General features: G+C 33.7%; 1 protein-coding gene across 3 annotated transcripts in view; it reads left to right on the top strand.

Annotated features, from left to right (window-relative positions):
* Positions 1-18,755, top strand: part of NUF2 (NUF2, NDC80 kinetochore complex component) — a 30,771-nt gene extending 12,016 nt beyond the window's left edge. For 2 of the 3 annotated variants that reach the window (XM_011972886.1, XM_011972888.1), the window contains 9 exons: positions 353-450; positions 1,621-1,694; positions 3,007-3,103; positions 3,992-4,054; positions 7,358-7,495; positions 9,288-9,428; positions 11,391-11,566; positions 12,560-12,695; positions 18,337-18,676. In XM_011972886.1, the coding sequence (XP_011828276.1) occupies positions 353-450; positions 1,621-1,694; positions 3,007-3,103; positions 3,992-4,054; positions 7,358-7,495; positions 9,288-9,428; positions 11,391-11,566; positions 12,560-12,695; positions 18,337-18,471 (1,058 nt within the window). In that variant the 3' untranslated portion in view covers positions 18,472-18,676. Of the gene's footprint in view, positions 1-352; positions 451-1,620; positions 1,695-3,006; positions 3,104-3,991; positions 4,055-7,357; positions 7,496-9,287; positions 9,429-11,390; positions 11,567-12,559; positions 12,696-18,336 lie in introns of all 3 variants that reach the window. The other variant, XM_011972887.1, reaches the window with a different exon arrangement.
* The last annotated feature ends 2,070 nt before the right edge of the window (positions 18,756-20,825 follow it).

Consider the following 20,825-nt stretch of genomic DNA (forward strand, 5'->3'; position numbering starts at 1 on the left):
ACCTCATTTGTTTCTCTTGGCGATTGCTATACTGTATTGCCTGTTGTCCAGCATCTAAAATTTGTTGCTTCATGTATTTTTATTTGTTTTTCTAGTTTTTTAATATGGGAGGGTAATTCTGGTTTTTGTTATTTCTTCATGACCAAAAGTGGGTTGCCTTTTTTTTTTTAAGTTATTAATACAAAGATAATTCTTACCTTTAAGTTTGAGCAGATTTTCTACACTTTATTATAACCTATACAGTTTTATTTTATGTATTATGAGCAGAATATATAGTGGAAGAGGATGAATTTTCATTTTCATGTTATGTTAGTTCAAAGGTTTATTTAAAGAGTGTTGCTTTCTATTTTAGAAGCAAAACGGACGAGTCGGTTTTTAAGTGGCATTATCAACTTTATTCACTTCAGAGAAGCATGCCGTGAGACGTATATGGAATTTCTTTGGCAATATGTAAGATTTAAATATGTTTTGGGGTTACATGCCAGATCAGTAACATTATTTATGAACTTATAATCTGTTTTGAAATTATTGCCATAGATAGCAAATTGCTGTATTGCCTTTAGAATTGAATTCATTTTCATATTTATGTAAACTTGCAGATTTTAGTTACTGGAAAGCATATCTCAGAATCGGATTTTCTTTGAAATTTGGTAACATTATGGAGATGCTGAGTTCTGCTTGTTTTAAAATCTTGTAGCTGAGGCTTGTTTTCCTTTATGAGGAAATGTTAGGGAATATTGATATGTTTACATTTTTTTCTTTGAAGTTTGCATAATTTAGCTTTTATTAAATAATGGACATATTTGAGGTTTATATTGCCTTTTAAATAATGGCATAATTGGACTGTTTGTGGTGGTGTTTATCATGGTTGCTCAGATTCAGTCCAAGGCAATCTCTGTAACAGACAGAAACTCATTTTCCTTTTATCAACAATTTAGAGAATTTGGGAAGATTATGAGTCATCTGTGTGATTTTTCCCATTTATCTTCAGTAATGGGGTACCATACTCTTAGAAAAGCACCAGAGTAACTCCAAACACTTAGACCCTAGGCTCCAGCTTCACTGAGCTATATGGATCCATACTTCTTTGCACAAATCATGCTAAGCTTATACCTCCTAAACATCATATAATCTTCAAAGCTTACCACATTCATGTGCCAACATACACACACTCTCATAATTTTGCTTGGTTAAGTATCCACTATCTTTAAGACACATCTCAGACATCTATCACCTCTACGATGTCCTATCACCCTTCTTCCTAGCCATTACCCAAGTTGGGTTAGATGTCACTCTTGTTGGTTCCCATTATATTAAAAACAACAAGCTATTTTGTGGGTTTTTATTCTTGTATCTGGCTCCTCAAGGAGACTTAGCTACTTAAGTTCAAGACCTATAAGTTAGTCTTCTTGAGAATTCTCAGTACTGAGCTCAGTGCCTATGATGAGAGCCCGACATTTGTGTTGAGTAAAGAAATGCCTAATTCATTTGTCATGAAGGCCTAACTCTATCTTAAATTTCTTATTTCTGATGGTTCAAACTATAGTATGAGTAAGCATTTTGGACACTCTGATTGTGTTGAAATGCACTAATATGAGATGATTAAAATTGCTTTAATAGAAATCCTCTGCGGACAAAATGCAACAGTTAAACGCTGCACACCAGGAGGCATTAATGAAACTGGAGAGACTTGAGTAAGTGGGAGATTTACAAGTAAAATAAATTCAATTTCAAAATGCAAAATGAATTGTAAGTAGTATTTTACAACCCTATAGTCCACCTTGAGTCTCTTTTATCTCCCTTAATAAATAGCAGGGTATTTGAGTTTGCCTTTTCTAAAAAAAAAGAAAAAAGAAAAACTAGTTTTTCTTCTAACTCTTAATTATGTAATACATCCTTTGGCTTTTTCTGTTGTTGATGTGTTAGCCTGATTTGTTTAAAGCCTTTAGCTTACTCTTCTAATTTGTGTCTGGAATATCGTCTTATGTAAGTGAGCAGTAACTGCCTGGACTATGTTCCTTCAAATCAGTTGATTCCATCAAATGTTTACTCTTACAACAGAGTTTTTTGTCTATTTGTTTTGTTTTTGACTTATAGGTAATGTAGGGAAAAGAATCACTCAACAGTTGTGATTTCTTGGCCTTCCTCATATATATATTGATTTTGAGCAGGATTTTTGAAATCTCTTCTAATTTATAGAGATGTCTTTGAGGTTATCTATTTTAGGTGAGAGATTTTCTAACCTGCCCCTGGTTAAAATTGCCTTTACAGGCAGCAGTAAGCTGAAAAGACTGGGGACAGGCAGACATTAGACTGTAACAGGGTAAAAGATACCACAAACTAAATCAAAAGAAGAATGACAAAGTGGAGAGAATATTTGCAGCACATGCCACAAAGCCTTACAACTCTAATGACAAAACCCATGTAATATTCCTAATATACAAATATAATATACAAAACTATAAAGCAGCCCTTTAAACTGATAGGAAAAAGTATAACTTTAAAAAAAATAGATAAAGGCTTTAAACAGGGAGTTTATATAAAAACAGCTAATATATCAGATAGGCAAAAACTAAATTTGAAAACATTCATATAGAAGAGACTTGAACACGTGTAAGTGTTGTAAGGAAGGACTAGTAGTGGAAGAATGGATGATACGGGAGTAAGAGATGTGAGGCTATGACAGCCAGTACAGAGGTAGAGAAATCAGCATTACCAGAAGGAATACAATATGCATTTTATTAGGAGTGAAGTTAGAAAGGGTAGGTATGTATGTGGATGGATCCATAGATTTGATAGTAGAGAACTGAAGGAGCTCATTTGATTTTTATTTTTTGCCTGTAGTAGAGGCCAGATCATTCATTTTAAATGGTTGCCACATGAAAGGGTGTAATTCAGAAACATAAAAGTAGAGGATTTCTTCATCTAAGTTATTTGAGGACAGGTATTTCATTTTAGCCTTTCAAAACTGAAGAGCGGTATTTTAATCTATTTTGCTGTGTTAAGTTCTGTTCCAGTTGAAGAGCAAGAAGAGTTCAAGCAACTTTCAGATGGTATTCAGGAGCTACAACAATCACTAAATCAGGATTTTCATCAGAAAACGGTATCTGTTGTGGGGCACCTTAAACTTTAAGAAATAAAATTTGTTTGTAGATGTGGTGGGGACATATAGTGGAGGTAACAGCACATTGCTTTCTCTATTACCAAAGAAATAGAATATATTTCTGTGCCTATTTGTGCCCCTTATAATGGATATATACTTCTCTCAACCATCTAGAACCATGATGGGTTTTGTTGGCAAAGTTTTTTGTTGTCTTACTGAATATAATTTTTTAGGGTTTTCCTAGGTCTAGTTTTGCTGCTTCCAAACCATGTACTGTGGCGCCCTGGATACTACAGTAAACTCTCAAGAATGCCTCAAAGTATCTTGAATTTTCAAGGGAACCACTGTAGTACTCAGCATCTGTCATATCCTTCTTGAATTCAAGGAAGTTCACAGTTTCAATTTTTGGTCACATTCCTTTCATATCCTTGTGAAGCTGGGGTTTGGCATTTACTGTGGTAAAAGCAAGTACAATGTAAAAATCACTGTGACACAGGAAATGAGAATTCTATATCTAATCTGAAATATACACTCCAAGGTACATGAATGTATGCAGTGCCCAGTAGGTACATACATCTAACTAGGAAGTACTCGAGGTTATTTAAAAACAAAATAAAAAATTTTTATTTCAACTTACATGTATTATTTTTCAAAGGGCTACAATGTTAGGACATAAATACTTAGGCCGTTATTTGGACTTAACTACTTAGTAAAGGAGCTCTTAGATATTTCTTTTGGCTTAGGAGCATCATGAACAGAGAAGGTTTAAAGAATATCTGATCTAACACATTTAACTCCTTTCTTACCTTAATTTTATGAGACAGCAGTGAGTGGCTAAATCTAAATGTTTTGAATCATTATAAAACATGTGTTTGCTTTTTCCCTTAGATAGTGCTGCAAGAGGGAAATTCCCAAAAGAAGTCAAATATTTCAGAGAAAACCAAGCGTTTGGTAAACATCTTTTCTTTTCACTAGCATTTAAAATTTGAATATATTGTGTAGAGGAGTATTTTAGCTGTGTGTGTTATTATTGTCAAATGTTTCTCCCTTTTTTCCCTCAAAATGAAGCAATCTTTTTCAACTTAAATATAATAGATGACTATTGTTTTAAAAAATACCAAAACACAGAAATGTATGAAGAAAGTAAAAATCACCTGAAAGCTCACTATACAATCTGATGTATATCAAAGATTGTATTTGCTATGTATATGTAAATATACGTGTGTAATTTTACATAAATGATATTAGGCTCAATACGTCTTACCTGCTTTTTTCCCCATTTAGCAATATAACACAGGTATGAGTTTTAAATAGATCCTCATTATATTAATGCTTGCTTCTAGTTGTGCATTATATGTATGTGCTGTCTTGTAGATCCTTTTAATCCTCTACTGATAGACTTTCACATTGCTTCTAATTTTTTGCTATTAAACAGAAATATATGTATGTGTGTATCATATGCATACATATGTACATACATACATTTCTGCAACACGCTGCTTTTATTTAAAATAATTTTTTTTTGTTTAGGATTTTTGGGTCATAGGAAATACACATGTAAAATTGACCAATGCAGCCAAACTGATTTCTAGAAAGATACCAATTTATATTACTACCAGTAGAACAAGAGACTGTCCCTTTCCCTACACCCTTGCCAAAATTGGATGTTTTCAGGCTTTTAAAATCTTTGTTACTGTTATATTGAAAAAAAAAATTCTCATTTTATTTTTATTTATTTTATTTATTTATTCATTTGAGACAGAGTCTCACTCTGTCACCTAGGCTGGAGTGCAGTGGTGCGATCTTGACTCACCACAACCTCCACCTCCTGGGTTCAAGCAATTCTGCCTCAGTCTTCTGACCAGCTGGGACTACAGGCGCGTGCCACCATGCCCAGCTAATTTTTGTATTTTTAGTATAGGCGGAGTTTCACCATATTATGCAGACTGCTCTCGAACTCTTGACCTCGTGATCTACCCTCCTTGGCCTCGCAAAGTGCTGGGATTACAGGCATGAGCCACCACGCCAGGCCAAAATAATCTCATTTTAATTTAATTCCTTTAATTCTAGTGATTTCGGCCATCTTGCTTAGTGATTTCTTGTAATTTCTTATTTTGTATGTTACTTGTTTGTGTACCTTGCTTATTTATTTATTTTATTTATTTATTTATTTTTTGAGATGGAGTCTCACTCTTTTGCCTAGGTTGGAGTGCAATGGCATGATCTCAGCTCACTGCAACCTCTGTCTCCCAGGTTCAAGGGATTCTCTTGCCTCAGCCTCCCAAGTAACTGGGATTACAGACATCCGCCACCACTTCCGACTAATTTTTTTGTATTTTTAGTAGAGACAAGGTTTTACCATGTTGGCCAGAGTGGTTTTGAACTCCTGACCTCAAGTGATCCACCCACCTCAGCCTCCGAAAGTGCTAGGATTACAGGTGTGAGCCACCGCACCTGGGCACTTATTTATTTTTCAATAAACTCCATGAATTAGGGATTTTAGCTCTCCATTTATTTGTCTGTCAAATTTATGTATTTTTTGCCCATTAAAAGGTTTATGTTTTTATGTAATAAAATTTATAGATAAGGCCTTTATGGTTTTTGGCTTTAATTATGTACATAGAAAGGACTGCCCTATTCATCAGATTATTTTTTAATACTATATTTTCTCATTGTACTTTTATAGTTTCCTTATTATTTTAACATGTATTCTTTAGATCCTTGAGAAACTTACTGCGGTATTATATTTCCCTTATTTTTCTATATTTTTTTAATTGGGAAATGCTTTCATCTGAGTAGTACTTACTATGGCTCAATTTTATTATTTACTTCTTTCTGTCCCATTTAAATCCAAGTTAAAACAAACACTTTGTACTTACCAAGTTTAGACCTTTTATAAAGAGGAGAAAAGTGATGAAAGTTAACACTATTGTAAGGAAAATAACCTCTAATCTTGTAGAGCATTAAAAGAGAGTAGATAATGTGATTTGCAGAACTCTAAGAATAAAATAACAAAATATACAGAAATTACAGGAATACATTATATCGAACATGCAGTTTTGGCCTCTGAGTTAGCTGATCAAAAAGTAAGAATCTTTTAAGTTAAAAATATTTAGACAAATTACACAACACAGTAATACATTCTTGTTATGAAATATTCTCTCTTTACATACACACACACACACACGTATATATATGTATATATAGAGAGAGGAGTATACATATATATATATAGAGAGAGAGAGAGAGAGAAGGGTACGAAATGTGAAAGGCCTCCTCTCAGCCCCTTTTACCTTGAGGTAATACTATTCCCTTCCTTTTTCCGACACCATATGTATACACATATAGAGGCACATAATCATGTGTCACTATTTTGTTCTGTTTTTATAGAAATGTATTTATGTCTTATATGTTGATCTGTGAATTGGTTCTTTCACTTAATATATCTGGAAAATCTTTCCTGTTAGTACATAGAGTCATCGAGGGTCCCTAGACAATGTAAATACAACTTATCAACAAATAGAAGAAAATTCATAGGAATTTTTTTGACATAATTTCAGACTTAAAACAACAAACTTTCAAGATAATTTCCAGCCACCCTTCACTTCGATTCTTTGAATAGTTACATTCATTTTTGAAATTCAGGAGAAGGGAATTTGTTTTCATTCAGCAAGCATGTAGTGAGCACCTTCTCAGTGCTATAACTTTATTTGGGTACTTGGAAAACCAAGGTACATTTTCACAACTCCAATTTGCTCAGTCTTATGAAACACATATTAAGTACATAATTATAGAGTTGCACGTACAAAAATTGTACTATTTAAAGAAGAAGCGTAGAGAAAATGGGAGCAGGATTTTCAGGGATCAGTACAAATTTAGCAGGTAGACAGGAGTGGGATAATGATATTCTAGGAGGACCCTACTGGTCAAAGAAAGATCACTTATACTTGTCTAAACATAAGATCAGAATTACCAGATGGTAGGGTGCAGTAGGGAACTGGTGGGAGATGAGACTAGACAGGATGAGAGTAAGAGCCATGTAATGAAAGGCTTTGAATGTCCTGCTAAGGAGGAGCTTGATCTTTGGCCTACAGACAAATGTGAGCAATTAGGTAGGTAAGTGATGTGTTCAGAATTTAATTTTACCCCCATTACAGAGAACATGGACCTAATTTCTTTGTTCTTTCCCATTATACTAGAATGGTAAATCACCAAGTTTATTATATCTAATATATAAAAATGTTTTCTCAACAGAATGAACTAAAATTGTCAGTGGTTTCTTTGAAAGAAATACAAGAGAGTTTGAAAACAAAAATTGTGGATTCTCCAGAGAAGCTAAAAAATTATAAAGAAAAAATGAAAGATACGGTCCAGAAGCTTAAAAACGCCAGAGTGAGTTTTCTTTTTATTTTAATGCTTTTGTATCTTTAAAAAAAAAAAAAAGCAAATTCTTGTTTAATTATGTGTTATTTTTTGGATTTCTGAATTATCTATACTTCCTCTTAAACTTTTTTTGACCTTATTTCTTTGTAGCTTTTCTCTAGAGTGGATATGGGGAAAATAAATATAATTTCAAGACATATGTTCAATCATGCAACAAGGCTTTGCTCTGGGAGATCAAAACAGAAATGCTGGGTCGTGAGATTTAATTACTTTATTACAAGGGAGAAAAGTATTAAGTAATTTTACAAACAATTGTAATTATAAATTATAATTATATACTATGACAAAGTATAAGGTATGCACGTGTGTGGATAGGGGTATATGAGAAATCTCTGTACCTTTTGATTAATTTTGCTATGAATGTCTAACTGCTTGAAAAATTAAAATCTATTAATAGTATCAGAAAGAGGAAAGGAAGTATAGAGTGCTTTGAAATAATGTAATAAGGGGAGCCCAGTTTAGTATTGGGCTGGAAGTACAGGTGGAAGAGGGAAGGAGGAAGGCTACCATTCTTCAGATGCTAGCATTAAAAAAAGATACTTTTCATTTTAAACATAGCAGTACCAAGGCCCAATTCATTGTGTATGGAAGAACATGAAAGGCAGAGGGAACAGCATATGTGAATTCTGTGAGGTAGTAGGGAGTAAGGTATGTTCAAGATTATGGGTTATGTAGGAGATGGATTGACATGGTGCAATACAAACTTAGAAGTGGGCAGACAATTTACCATCTTTTGTGAAGCATTGTTTTTAAACTATTAATTTAAAAAACATATGTGGTTTGTCTTTGAATTTGTTATCCAATTCTTTGTTGAAAATTAAGATTATCACACAAGAATAGACAAAGATCACCAGAACAGAAATGAGAATCCAGAAATAGATTTGAGTATTAATGAGAAAAGGATGATTTATTTAAGAAACAGTTCTGGCTCAATTAGCGATTGATCTAGAAGAAAAGGGTGTTGGGCCTACACTTTGCTCTTTTACAAAAATAAATTTTATATGTATTAAAAATTTACCTTAAAAAATTTAAGTTTTACTGATTTTAGGAGAACATTTATATAATCTTGGACTAGGATAGATTTTTTAAATTAAGATTGGAAACAGAAAATCTTTAGAGAAAATTAGACATATTAGAACATAATTACAGTACATATGACAGGTAGAGGGATTATATCCATGATTTGCAAAGATTACAAATTAGTAAGAAAAAGAAAAAAATAAGGTAGATCGAGGGGTAGGCTAGTGAGAATAAGGGAAGGAGTCTTTGTATTGTTACCATGGTTGTAGGAAATATATGTTCATTTTGTAATTTTAGATGAGGAGTTAATCTTTTTAAAAGAATTAACTGTAGTAGTCGTTATTATACAAATGAATAGGAAGATTATAAATGAGTAATACGATTGATAGCCCAGGAGTAATCAGAAATAGTTTGAATATTAGCAAAATAAACTATTTTAATATCATCATTAATAACTTTTGGAAAGTATTTCATCGAGTAATTTAGTAAAATTATGGCAATTTTCTTTTGTTTGAAGATACTTGGCAATTAAAAAACAATTATTTGTGCTTAAACACATGTCAATAATAGTGCTGTATTACTGACCTAGAAATTTAATTATTCCCTGCTCTTAAGTTTCAGTATTAAATGCAGAAATTATTTAAGAGCAAACAAATTGATATTACTGCAGCTTCATTAAGAAGAATATCAAACTGTGGTCTTTGTTTTTCGTCTTTCAAAGCAAGAAGTGGTGGAGAAATATGAAATCTATGGAGATTCAGTTGACTGCCTGCCTTCATGTCAGTTGGAAGTGCAGTTATATCAAAAGAAAATACAGGACCTTTCAGATAATAGGGAAAAATTAGCCAGTATCTTAAAGGAGGTTTGTATTGTATGGAATTTTTATGTCTTTGTTATATACAGTTTACTATAGTTCCTTGGATTTTGCTTTCACTTTTTGTTACTGTTTTCCTAAAGAAAAGCAGGGTCATTCTACAATATAATAGATGTGGCAGTGTATGCTGTGAAAATGACACTTTTCTTTTTAAATATAGCAGTAGCAAGACCCAATTTTTAACCTTCAGATGAAATTAATAATAACTAACCCAATACATTGCTGTGTATATTTTGGAAAATAGTACAGTAGCTCCCCCTTATCCTCGGGATTCATTTTAAGACCCCCAGGGCATGCCTGAAACTGTGGATAGTAACAAACCCTATATATATGTTTTTTCCTATACATACATACCTATGATAAAGTTTAATTTAAAACTTAGGCACAGTAAGAGATTAATAATAATTACTAATAAAAGAGCATTTATAGCAATATACTGTAATAAAAGTTACGTGAATGTGGTCTCTCTCTCAAAATATCTTATTGTACTAAACTCACCCTTCTTGTGATGATGTGAGATGATAAAATGCCTAGATAAATAATTGAAGTGAGATATTGCTAGGCTACTGTTAACCTTCTGACCATACATCAGAGTAAGGATCATCTGCTTCATGTGATCCTAGATCCTCAAGGCACTATGATGTTGACAGTTGGATGTTGATGACTAGAGAGCCAGTAGTGTATACAGCATGAATCTGCTGTGCAAAGGGATGATTCACTTCCAGGGTCAGGGCTGGGCATGGTGGCTCAAGCCTATAATCCCAGAACTTTGGAAGGCTGAGGAGGGAGGACCATTGAGACCAAGAGTTGGAGACCAGCTTGAACAACATAGCAAGATGCTATCCCTACAGAAAATTTAAAAAGTTAGCTAGCTATGATGGTGTATGTCTGTAGTCCCAGCCACTTGGGAGTCTGAGGTGGGAGGATCACTTGAGCCCAGGAAGTCAAGACTACAGTGAGCTATGATCGTTCCGCTGTACTCCAGTCTGAGTGACAGAGTGAAGCCCCATCTCAAAAGCACACACACCCAGACCTCCAGGGTGGGATGGAGTAGGATGGTGCAAGATGTAGTCACAGTACTCAGAACAGCACACAGTTTAAAACTGATGAATTGTTTATTTCTAATACTTTCCATTTAATATTTTTAGACCACAGTTGACCAGGGGTGACTGTAACCATGGAAAGTGAAGCCATGGATAAGGGGAACAAACTACTGTCATGGGATTTTAAATTTGTTCTACCAGTTGGAAATGATGTTAGCATCAGAAAGAAAGTTCCAACTTAGTGCCCAACACAGTATCTAGGACCTATGGAGAAATTTAAAGTTTATGACATAGTCCTCTGCCCTGAAGAAATGAGAGCTAATGGCAGTTTCTCAGGCTACAAGCTTGAAAATCCTTTTTTACTTCTTAACTTGATCATCTTCATCCAGACTGCACCTCCAGGATAACTATCATTACATTTGATAAACAATTTCCTTTTTGAGATAAGTAGGGATTAGAAGGTGAGATTGCCCCAGGTATTCTTTCCCAACTACATAGTCCCCTCATCTGCCATCGAGTCACCCAAAAGAGATGTGTATCTACTGCTTTGAATTGTTTCTCACACCTACCCTTTTCCCTTTATTTTTACTACTTTAGTTCAGATCCTAACCCCCTCAACTCTAGTCTCTTAGCTAATCTTCTTAACATGTCTCCCTTTCAGTCTATGCTGATAGAATAACGTGATGAAAATACCTCTCTAGTTGTCATGTCCTTTCTCAGTATCTCTGGTGCCTCCCTGTTGTCTCTTCTGGTTCGTCTGCATTTTTCTGCCAGGCTTTCAGGCTTTAGAGTTTTATCTCTTTTAAAAATTGTGTTTAATTATAGTTCATCCTAGAAAATACTGTTTGATTTTATTTATAAATCCTCATTGGTTATGTTGACTTTAAATACTTCTTATAAAATACAGAGCCTGAACCTAGAGGACCAAATTGAGAGTGATGAGTCAGAACTGAAGAAATTGAAGACTGAAGAAAATTCGTTCAAAAGACTGATGATTGTGAAGAAGGAAAAACTTGCCACAGCACAATTCAAAATAAATAAGAAACATGAAGACGTTAAGCAATACAAACGCACAGTAATTGAGTATGAAGTTGTTTTCAATTTTAGTGTATTAGAAAGCGATTATGAAAAGCAAATACATTTTTCCCCCAGGATTTCAAAACCTCTATTTTCAAAAAGAGTTTAAACAGTTTTATCTTTATTTCACCTTTAGTTGACTAAAACAGATGAGTTAATTATAAAACTTATACTGCTAGGTCTAGATATAGAGATGGCTTAGCTACTCTTTTCCTAGATATACAGTTCCAATTCCTTTGCATCATTCTTCAGAAGGGTTCTGATGCTACTGATTATTTCAGTGCACTTTAGAGATAGTGGTTTAGCTTGCATCAGAATGAACTAACTGGCCTATCTTATAGTCCAGCTGGTCTGTAGAGTTACAGCATTTGTGTTTTGAGAAAAAGTCTTATATTCAGGTAAGAAGTAATACTTTCCTAAGTATGCAAGTATGTTTTTAGCCAGTATGTTAGGGTCCTTTATTGGTGAAGTACCCATCAGTTGTAAGAGTGTGTTTTTAAAATACCTGCCCCAGATATGTCTATGATGTCATTCCTTCAGTTCCTAAAAGGTATGTTAGCGATCATTGAGTGTTTCCTTCATACTGCCTCATGCAGATGAAAAAGGGCAGAACCTAAGGATTTTATATTTGTTGCCAAACTGCCTTGTAGAAAAGTTAAACTGATTCACACCGAAGTGTGTACAACTGGGGAAATGTAATTTAAAAATCTTCATTTAAAAAATGTGTTTATTTATTTATTTACTCATTCACTGACCCACCAATGAGGAAAAAAAAAAATCTCATTAATATATTGAGAGAAATAGTTCATGCTATGCTATGATGTGATTATAGCACCACTTTTTGGGGTTTTCGTGCCTTTGCTTTTATATCTTGAGAAGAGTTTTAGGTTTGTCAAACAAATACTGACACATGGTCACTTTGGAATCAAAACTAGAATTGTGTTTGCCTTTTTAGTTACTGAAGAGGATTAAATATTAGCTGTCTTGATTTTCTTTTAGGGATTGCAATAAAGTTCAAGAAAAAAGAGGTGCTGTCTATGAACGAGTAACCACAATTAATCAAGAAATCCAAAAAATTAAACTTGGAATTCAACAACTAAAAGATGCTGCTGAAAGGGAGAAACTGAAGTCCCAGGTGAATATGTGTTCATAAGTTCATTTCAGATAATCTCATATGTATTTGAGTTGTTAACTGAAACAAAACAGCTTACTTGGTCTCTGTGTGTAATGAGACTTTTAATGATACCTAAAATTATTTACTCCTTATTCTTGTTTTGAATATATTTACTGTAAAGCTTCATAAACAGTCCTCAGTTTAAGGAGAACAGGCGTCTTGTCTCCTACATTTTTATCTTTAAAAATGCTAGTACAATGCTAAACATAAAAGGTTTACCTGTTTCTATCCTTTTAACTGCCAGTGTCTCTAACAAGTAGTCTATTTCTGATATATTTATTATATATTTATTCTCTGCTTATCTTTTGAGTTTGATTTATATCTTCAAGAGTGTTCTACCAGAACAATAATTCAAACTGCTCTGCCAGAAACCACAAAAAATTGCTATTTATTATGCAAAAATCCCTTAGCCTCTTTTTTTTTCATTCTTTACCTTGTCTACATTGACAACTTACATCCAGATTTCTAAAACCACTGATACCTGATAAATATTTAAACATCTGCTGCCATTACTTTCTGCTATCCACACCCAATTTGTAAAAATTCTTAATACTAACAGAGCCACAATAGACAATTCCTTTATCTGTTCTCAGTACCTTATCCCCCAGAAAAATTGTGTTGTTAGCACTTGCACATGGTGAGCATTATCTTAAGGCTATGTTAAAAGGAAGGAAAGAAAAGGGAATGGAGCAAGGAAAGGAAGGGAAACCGGATGTAAAAGAAATAAAATGGTTGGGATTTCACTTCCATGGTCTTCCCAATACACTGGCCTGCTTTTTTCTGTTTTTTTTTTTTTTTTTGTATACCTCAACTACTTTTCTTTTTCCTGCCTCTTAACTTGATATTCACCAAGAGTCAGTCTGTCTAGTATGGCAATTAGAAAGACTTAGCACATATTTAATCCTGCTTCTTAACCAAATCTAATCAACAAATATTTATATGTTATAACGTGGTCTAGGAACAGTTAGTGAACCAGTTACTAACAAATTAGTAACTAGTTACTAACTCAGATTCGAGGCATCTTTGTCTGTCAGTTATGAGATACCCATGCCTACCTTATATTACTTTGAGTTTTATGCCTGTATGTCTTGCCAGTTACATTTTCCATTTCTTAACAGTAGCAACTGTCTAATGTTAACCTTAGCATATCATGTCAAACCATTCCTAGAATGCTGCCTTATGTGTAGTATGCTTTTCATAAATATTTATAGAATTGAAAGGTCATCTAGCATGGTGTTTCTTAAAACTAGCTGTGTATTCGAATTCAGTGAGGAATTTTAAAATGAACAAATCCTCACCCAAACACATTGATTAGCATCTCCAGCAATGGGGCCCATGAAATTGTGTTTTTTAATGTGGCATTTGAGAACCACTGATAGGCTTGGCTTAATTGTTTTCAGTGGTATAGAGTTTTCAATGGGTATGGTCACCCAAGCTGTTCTACTAGGGCAGCTTTAATTGTTAAAATTCTGTCTCTTATTTTGAGTTTAAAATATTTATTTCTGTACTCTGTAGTCAGCCCAGATCTTCTCTGTGGAGCAAATGTGTACCCTTTTCTGCTTAATAACCCTTCAGACATTTGAGGATAATGATCATGGTTTCTTTCAGCCTTCTCATATTCAGGATAATTAGTCCCAGTTTTCCACCATTCTTTATATAGCTTCATTTTCAGATTTATTACTGTCCTATTTATTGTCATCTCTATTTCCTATTTGTCATTATTCTGCTTAAGATTTAGAACCCAGTGCTAAACACAATCTTCCAAAATAATGATGTGACCAACAAGACCCAAAGCACATTTTTAATAAAGCATAATATTGGGGTGGATTTTTAGCAGCAGCATCTTGCCTTTGACTCATATTGACCCTGTGATCAACTAAAGGACTCCTGTCTTTTCCACATACAGTTCTGCCATGTTAAGAGTTTTTCACCATACTTTAGTGCAACTGTTACTGTTAATTCAGAATTTTACTATTTTAGGTTTTATTTTATTTTATTTTATTTATTTCAACCTAGATTTCAAAATGTCAAGGTTAGTTTAAATCTATCATTCCACCGTAACTATTTCTCATTGCTTAGTGTCACCTCAGATTTGATCTGCATGCATTTTTCTTCAAAATAAAAATGTTTACTAGAACAAGGTCCTTTGCTGCATTGCAATTTTTTCATCCTAGAGGCATAGAACTGTTGATCAAAACTTTGGGTACAATTGTTCAACTTGCTAAGTTGTTCTTACCTACCTTGATTCAGGCTACATTGTGATATCTATTTGTTACAGAAATGAGAAGGTCTCTAAATACTTTGGTAAAATCAAATACTTTGTGTCAAAGAACTCTCCTTAGCTTACTTTATAATCATCCTTGAAAAAGATAAAAGGATATATTATGATTGCCAAATTGTTCTTTGTGCAGTTCTGTTGCATTTTGTGATCATCATAGTCTTTTTTCGTTAAATGTTCTTTCCCATAGATAATTTATCTCTTCTAGTTTTAATTATTATCTTCATTTGGATAGCTTTCAAAAATCTATGTTTCTTGTTCTGGCCACTCACAACAAAAATAATATTTTAAAATTACATTCAACATTTTCCCACATCTGACCTCTTCTTCACCTTCTGTCTTTCCCTTTTCTCTTTCTTTTGCTCAACTTCTTCATAAATTTCTTTGTATTTCTCAATGGCATCATTTTCTATCACAAAACATTGAAATTTTGGACTTGCTTTAGATAATCCTGACATCCAGATAATCACCAAGTTAATTTCATGATTGCTTTTACATGGTGGTACTCTTCATACATGTACATAGCCCTTCATACATACAGCGCTCTTACTATTATACATCTATCACATAATTTTGTAGTAGTCATGGATTACAGCAACATTTGCCAAGTTTCTTTGATTTTAGATTCTTCTGCATCAAATATGCCTTGAATACTAAGTACTACCACATTTATCCTGCTAAAATATTATTCTCAATACTACATTTTCTTGTTTAAAACAAGGGCCATTTTCCTTCAGTTCATTCATTCACCCAGTCAGTATTTCAACAAATGGCCAATGTATCTGCTAGGTGTTGGGCTTCACAGTTGATTCAGAGAGTAAGTTGTGAACAAGGCAGGAATGATTTCCACCTTAGGACTTTAAAAATTTTCTATCTAAGCTAATCATTTCCATTATTTAAGGCCCAGTAGAAATTATGTCTTCCACATAACTTTCTTTTACTTCTTTGAAGTATCTTTCTCTCCTCTCTCAAATACTATAGCACTCTCAGTCTATTTCAAATAATCTGGATCTGTGCTGTCCAGTGGACAGCTATTAGTAATATGTGGCTATTTACATTTACATTTAAATTAATTACAATGAAATAAAATAAAAAATTTTTGTTCTTTATTTGCACTAGCTCTATTTCAGGTGCTCAATATCCAGTCTGTTCTGGTTATATGTTCATTTAGGAAAGAAAGCATAACTGGCGTCTTTCATTGTACTATTGTACTATTTACAGTGCTACTTATACAAAGTACCCAATAATATATTGGGTTAATTTATATGTATGTGATAAATGGCAACACTGGCTATAAGACTCCATGGATAGTATATAGTCTTAAATATTTCTGATTTGAAAAGTGAGATAGTTATCTAGACTGACACTGTCCAACAGAACTTTCTGCTATAATGAGAATGTTCTTCTGTATTGCTCAATACCGTAGCCAGTGGGCACATGTGGCTGTTGAGTCCTTGACGTGTGGCTGGTGCAACTGAGGAACTGAATTTTTAATTTCATTTGATTAAATTAAATTTGATTAAATTTAAGAAGCCACATATGTCTACTGGTTGCTATATTCGACAGCACAGAACTAGCCTTTGAGTTTAAAAATGTTTAGCTTCAACGAGGCCATCACAGTAAGACTTACTTATTATATGTGAATTAGGGTGGATTAATATTATAAAATTCCACTTGGATATAGAATTTAATTGAAAATGCTAAAATACATAGTATTTGTCAGGGATACGATCTGTCACCATTAAACATCTTGTGAGGGTTGGCTTAGAACTTCAAATGTTTTTGTCTCTGCGCCTGTGCCACTGGAATTGGGCCTTAATGTTTCATTCACTTGTGGCTGTACCAGCAGGATTTTGCTCCTCCTTGAGAGTGTTATTTGTTCTCAGAAGGAAAGTATTCCTTTGGGTGTTTTGAAATGGTTGGTTCAGATACGTACAGATTGGATATCTTAATTTAGTCACACTTAGTTTTGATAGTTTCTCATAAGTAATATCTTTCTACCAAATTTATTCAGCTTTCTTTTTTGGAATGAATAAACATATACTCATATAGAACTAGAAAATTAAATTGATTTATAGCTGCTGAATGTGCTGTTTTTTTTTTTTTATAATGGCGTTCACACAAGCTAGCAACTAATTCACCTTATTTTTCCTACAAGATTTAAGAAATAAAGCCTTCAAAAATTTTGATTTATTTTCCTATTGGTTCATATTCTATCATAGTTGTAGTAATTTGATACCTGCTTAGATCTCAGAAATATAAACACACTCTTCTATTTTTGTGTTAGGATTTAATAACTATGTTTGGATTTCTGGAGAATGTTTAGTCTTAAGCATATATTTACATTCACTTAATCTGTAGTAATAGCTCTCAAACTTGCATAGGTGGCAGAGTTGCTGGAAATAGTGTTCTTTTTTGGAACACTGAATTTATACTATATCAAATTATAATCTATGTAATTTATTCAGATAGTATCTCTGCTAGAATTTAAACTAAGATAAATAGTAGCCAAAATTATAGGCTTAAGAAAAATTTAGTGGGAGAGACACTTAAAATTGAGAACATTGTATTCATATACTGCTTTTCTTCCCCCATTGGAAAAAGATGGCTATTTTATTTCAGTGGCAAAACACATCCTATAACCTTGTAAAATACCAATTTCTTGTGGTATTATGTATATTATAGTTTGAGAATTGTTTTGTCTAAGAAATAAATAATGAAAGGAGGATCAATATTATATTTGACAAGTATGAAATGGAAGAAAATGTGTACAGGCTAATTTGCTGCTTATTTAATCTATAAAAATTGTTTTTTTATTTTTTAAAATTCTTAGCACATCCATATAGGCTTGAACTATCTGATCAGTTTATTCAAACAACTCTAAAAGGTATTAATATATTTTTCAGTCTTATAGATTGCTTATTAAATCTGTTTGCATACCTTTTAAATGATAATCAGGGTCAAATGCAGAGAGTATAGTTATCTACAGTAATGTAGTTATTTTCCATGTTTAACATGGAAAGCTCTAAAGTAAATTTTTCCTTGATAATTATAAATATGTTTGTTCTTAATATATTATAATCCTAACCATTTGTCTCACGTCTCTCCTTTGTTCAAGTAGCAAACTTTTTTGATGTGTTTGTACAGCTTATAGAATGAATTTTTAATAAAAGCAGACATGGACATGCACATTTGTATGTGTGTGCATAAGAGTTTAGGCTTTAAAATATTAATAAATATGAATAAACTTGGAATTCCTATAACTCATTTGTAGTTTAGGTTGTTGCATGGAATAATTTATATTCTGTTTCATTTTCTACCTAGGAAATATTTTTAAACTTGAAAACTGCTTTGGAGAAATACCACGACGGTATTGAAAAGGCAGCAGAGGACTCTTATGCTAAGATAGATGAGAAGACAGCTGAACTGAAGAGGAAGATGTTCAAAATGTCAACCTGATTAACAAAATTACATGTCTTTTTACAAATGGCTTGCCATCTTTTAATTTTCTATTTAGAAAGAATAGTTAAGTTGAAGCGAACGGAAGTAACAGAAGTACCAAAAAATGTTGGTTTCATCAGTTTTTATACACTCTCATAAGTAGTTAATAAGATGAATTTAATGTAGGCTTTTATTAATTTATAATTAAAATAACTTGTGCAGCCATTCATGTCTCTACTCTGCCCTTTGTTGTAAATAGTTTGAGTAAAACAAAACTAGTTACCTTTGAAATATATATATATATATATATATATATATGTTTTCTGTTACTGTAATGGCTGTTGTTTTGTTTATTGACATAGAGAGTTGTGGCATTATTGAGTCCAGACTGCCCTCAGCATTGTGGTTGAGATATCATTTGATTCTTACTTAAGCAATTTTTTTGCTTAAGTAGATATTTTTATTACTACATAGATAAAGCAATTATAAAGGTCCTAAAAGATCAGATAGCTGAAGCAAAATTTGAACTCTACTCTGTATGATATTGAAGTCTAGATTGTTTCAATGTACCACACTTTCCAATGTAGTTAATTGAAAGAGAAAGTTTGAGTTTAGTAGTCAATTTCTTCATTGATGCGACTGGCATTTTTTTCAAGAAAAATGAGTTAATATTTGTAAAGTAACTAAAACAGTGCCTGGCACATGGTAAACACTCGATAGCTCTTATCTATTAGTATTTAAGGTCATGGAAGCTCTAGGTACTTTCCTTTGTCAGAGATAATAAAATGTTATTTTAGGGAGTGACCAGGCTTTCAATGAAAGGGAAAGCCCTGGAATGGAAGGAGCAGCAAAAACTGGGTGTGCGGGGAAGAACAGATGGGGATACAAAATTGAGCTATTGCCTTTTCCTTTCCTAGCTTCTCTTTAAATATTCATGAGTTTTCCTTCAGAGAAAGGGCTGCCTCTAAGGCAAGGTAACAGGTATAAACATCACCAAATATCTCTTGTATTTTAAAAAGTTTGACCCCTTGGACCTATCTCCACCTTTAACTACTGCACCTTTTTTCACAACCAGATTTCTAGAAAACCTAATCTATACTTGTGAATTAGTTTCATTCCTTGTTCATCACAGAAATGTTATTTCTGTCCATGCTAATCTTCTGAACTTTCTAAGGTCACCAAAAAATTCCTAGTTACCAAAATTTCATGCATACTTTTTAAGCTTTCCTCAAATTCTACCTATCCAGTGCTTTTTTCATTTTGTCTCAGTAACACCTCTCTGTTGGTTCTCTTAATTCCCTGTTAATTTTTCCACCCTAGAGCCTCATTCTGTTTTCACCTCTTGTGTTTCTGTTCTATGTGCTTCCACCCTTGCCTCTCCTTATTGTAACCTCTATATTCCTCCTTGAAAATTTGTATCTATATCCACAGCTTCCAGCACAAGTTAAACACCTGTAAACTTAACTACATTTATGTTTCTTTTATCATATCTCCTGATTTTCAGACTTGCATATCCAATGGCCAGTAGGTGTATTTAACTTATTGGCATTCTGATGAAGCTTAATAATGGACCCTTTCAGAATAATGGGTTTAATACATGATATAAAATACAGGATAAAAAGGGAAACCAATTAGATTCAAATATGATTATCAAATATTTAAAAACATATTATGGTTACTAGTATCACTAGCTACACTTGTGCCATGTTGGGAAAGGGACTCATCCACTTTCTTATGCTACTACACCTCACTCCCTTATATCCATTTAGTTAGCAAGAACTACAGATTAATGTACCCAAATCTCCCTTTCACATCTCCTTTGCTTATGTTGCAAGTTGCATCCTCGTCATTACTGTACTGGCAATAATCTTACCAGGCTCCCAGTCTCCAACCCATTTCTATAAAGGCATTCGAGTATTCTATCATGCAGATTAGATAGTGTCTGTGATCTGTGCAGTTTTTTAGCTTTTCAAATTGTCCTGCCAGGGTATATTAGTGAACTCACAGGGGAATCATGGAATATTTTAAATTTCCAAAGGAAACAACATATTTGATATTTGTGGGATGCCGTCACAAACTACTAGTTCAAGGTCATTCAGAATTACAATGTTAAAGCATGCTACATTTCTTTCAATGACATCATATTGAGAGGTGACAATGTGCTAGCAGCCCTCAGCGCCGCCTCGGCCTCCGCGTCCACTCTGGCGGTGCTTGAGGAGCCCTTCAGCCTGCCATGGCACCCTGGGAGCCCCTCTCTGGGCTGGCTGAGGGCGAAGCTGCCTTCCTCTGCTTGTGGGGAAGTGTGGAGGGAGAGGCCTGCGTCTGAACCAGGGCTGCACACAGCGCTCGCGGGCCCGTGCGAGTTCCGGCGT

Source organism: Mandrillus leucophaeus, unplaced genomic scaffold, assembly GCF_000951045.1.
Source record: "Mandrillus leucophaeus isolate KB7577 unplaced genomic scaffold, Mleu.le_1.0 Scaffold1312, whole genome shotgun sequence".
Classification (NCBI taxonomy): Eukaryota; Metazoa; Chordata; class Mammalia; order Primates; family Cercopithecidae; genus Mandrillus; species Mandrillus leucophaeus.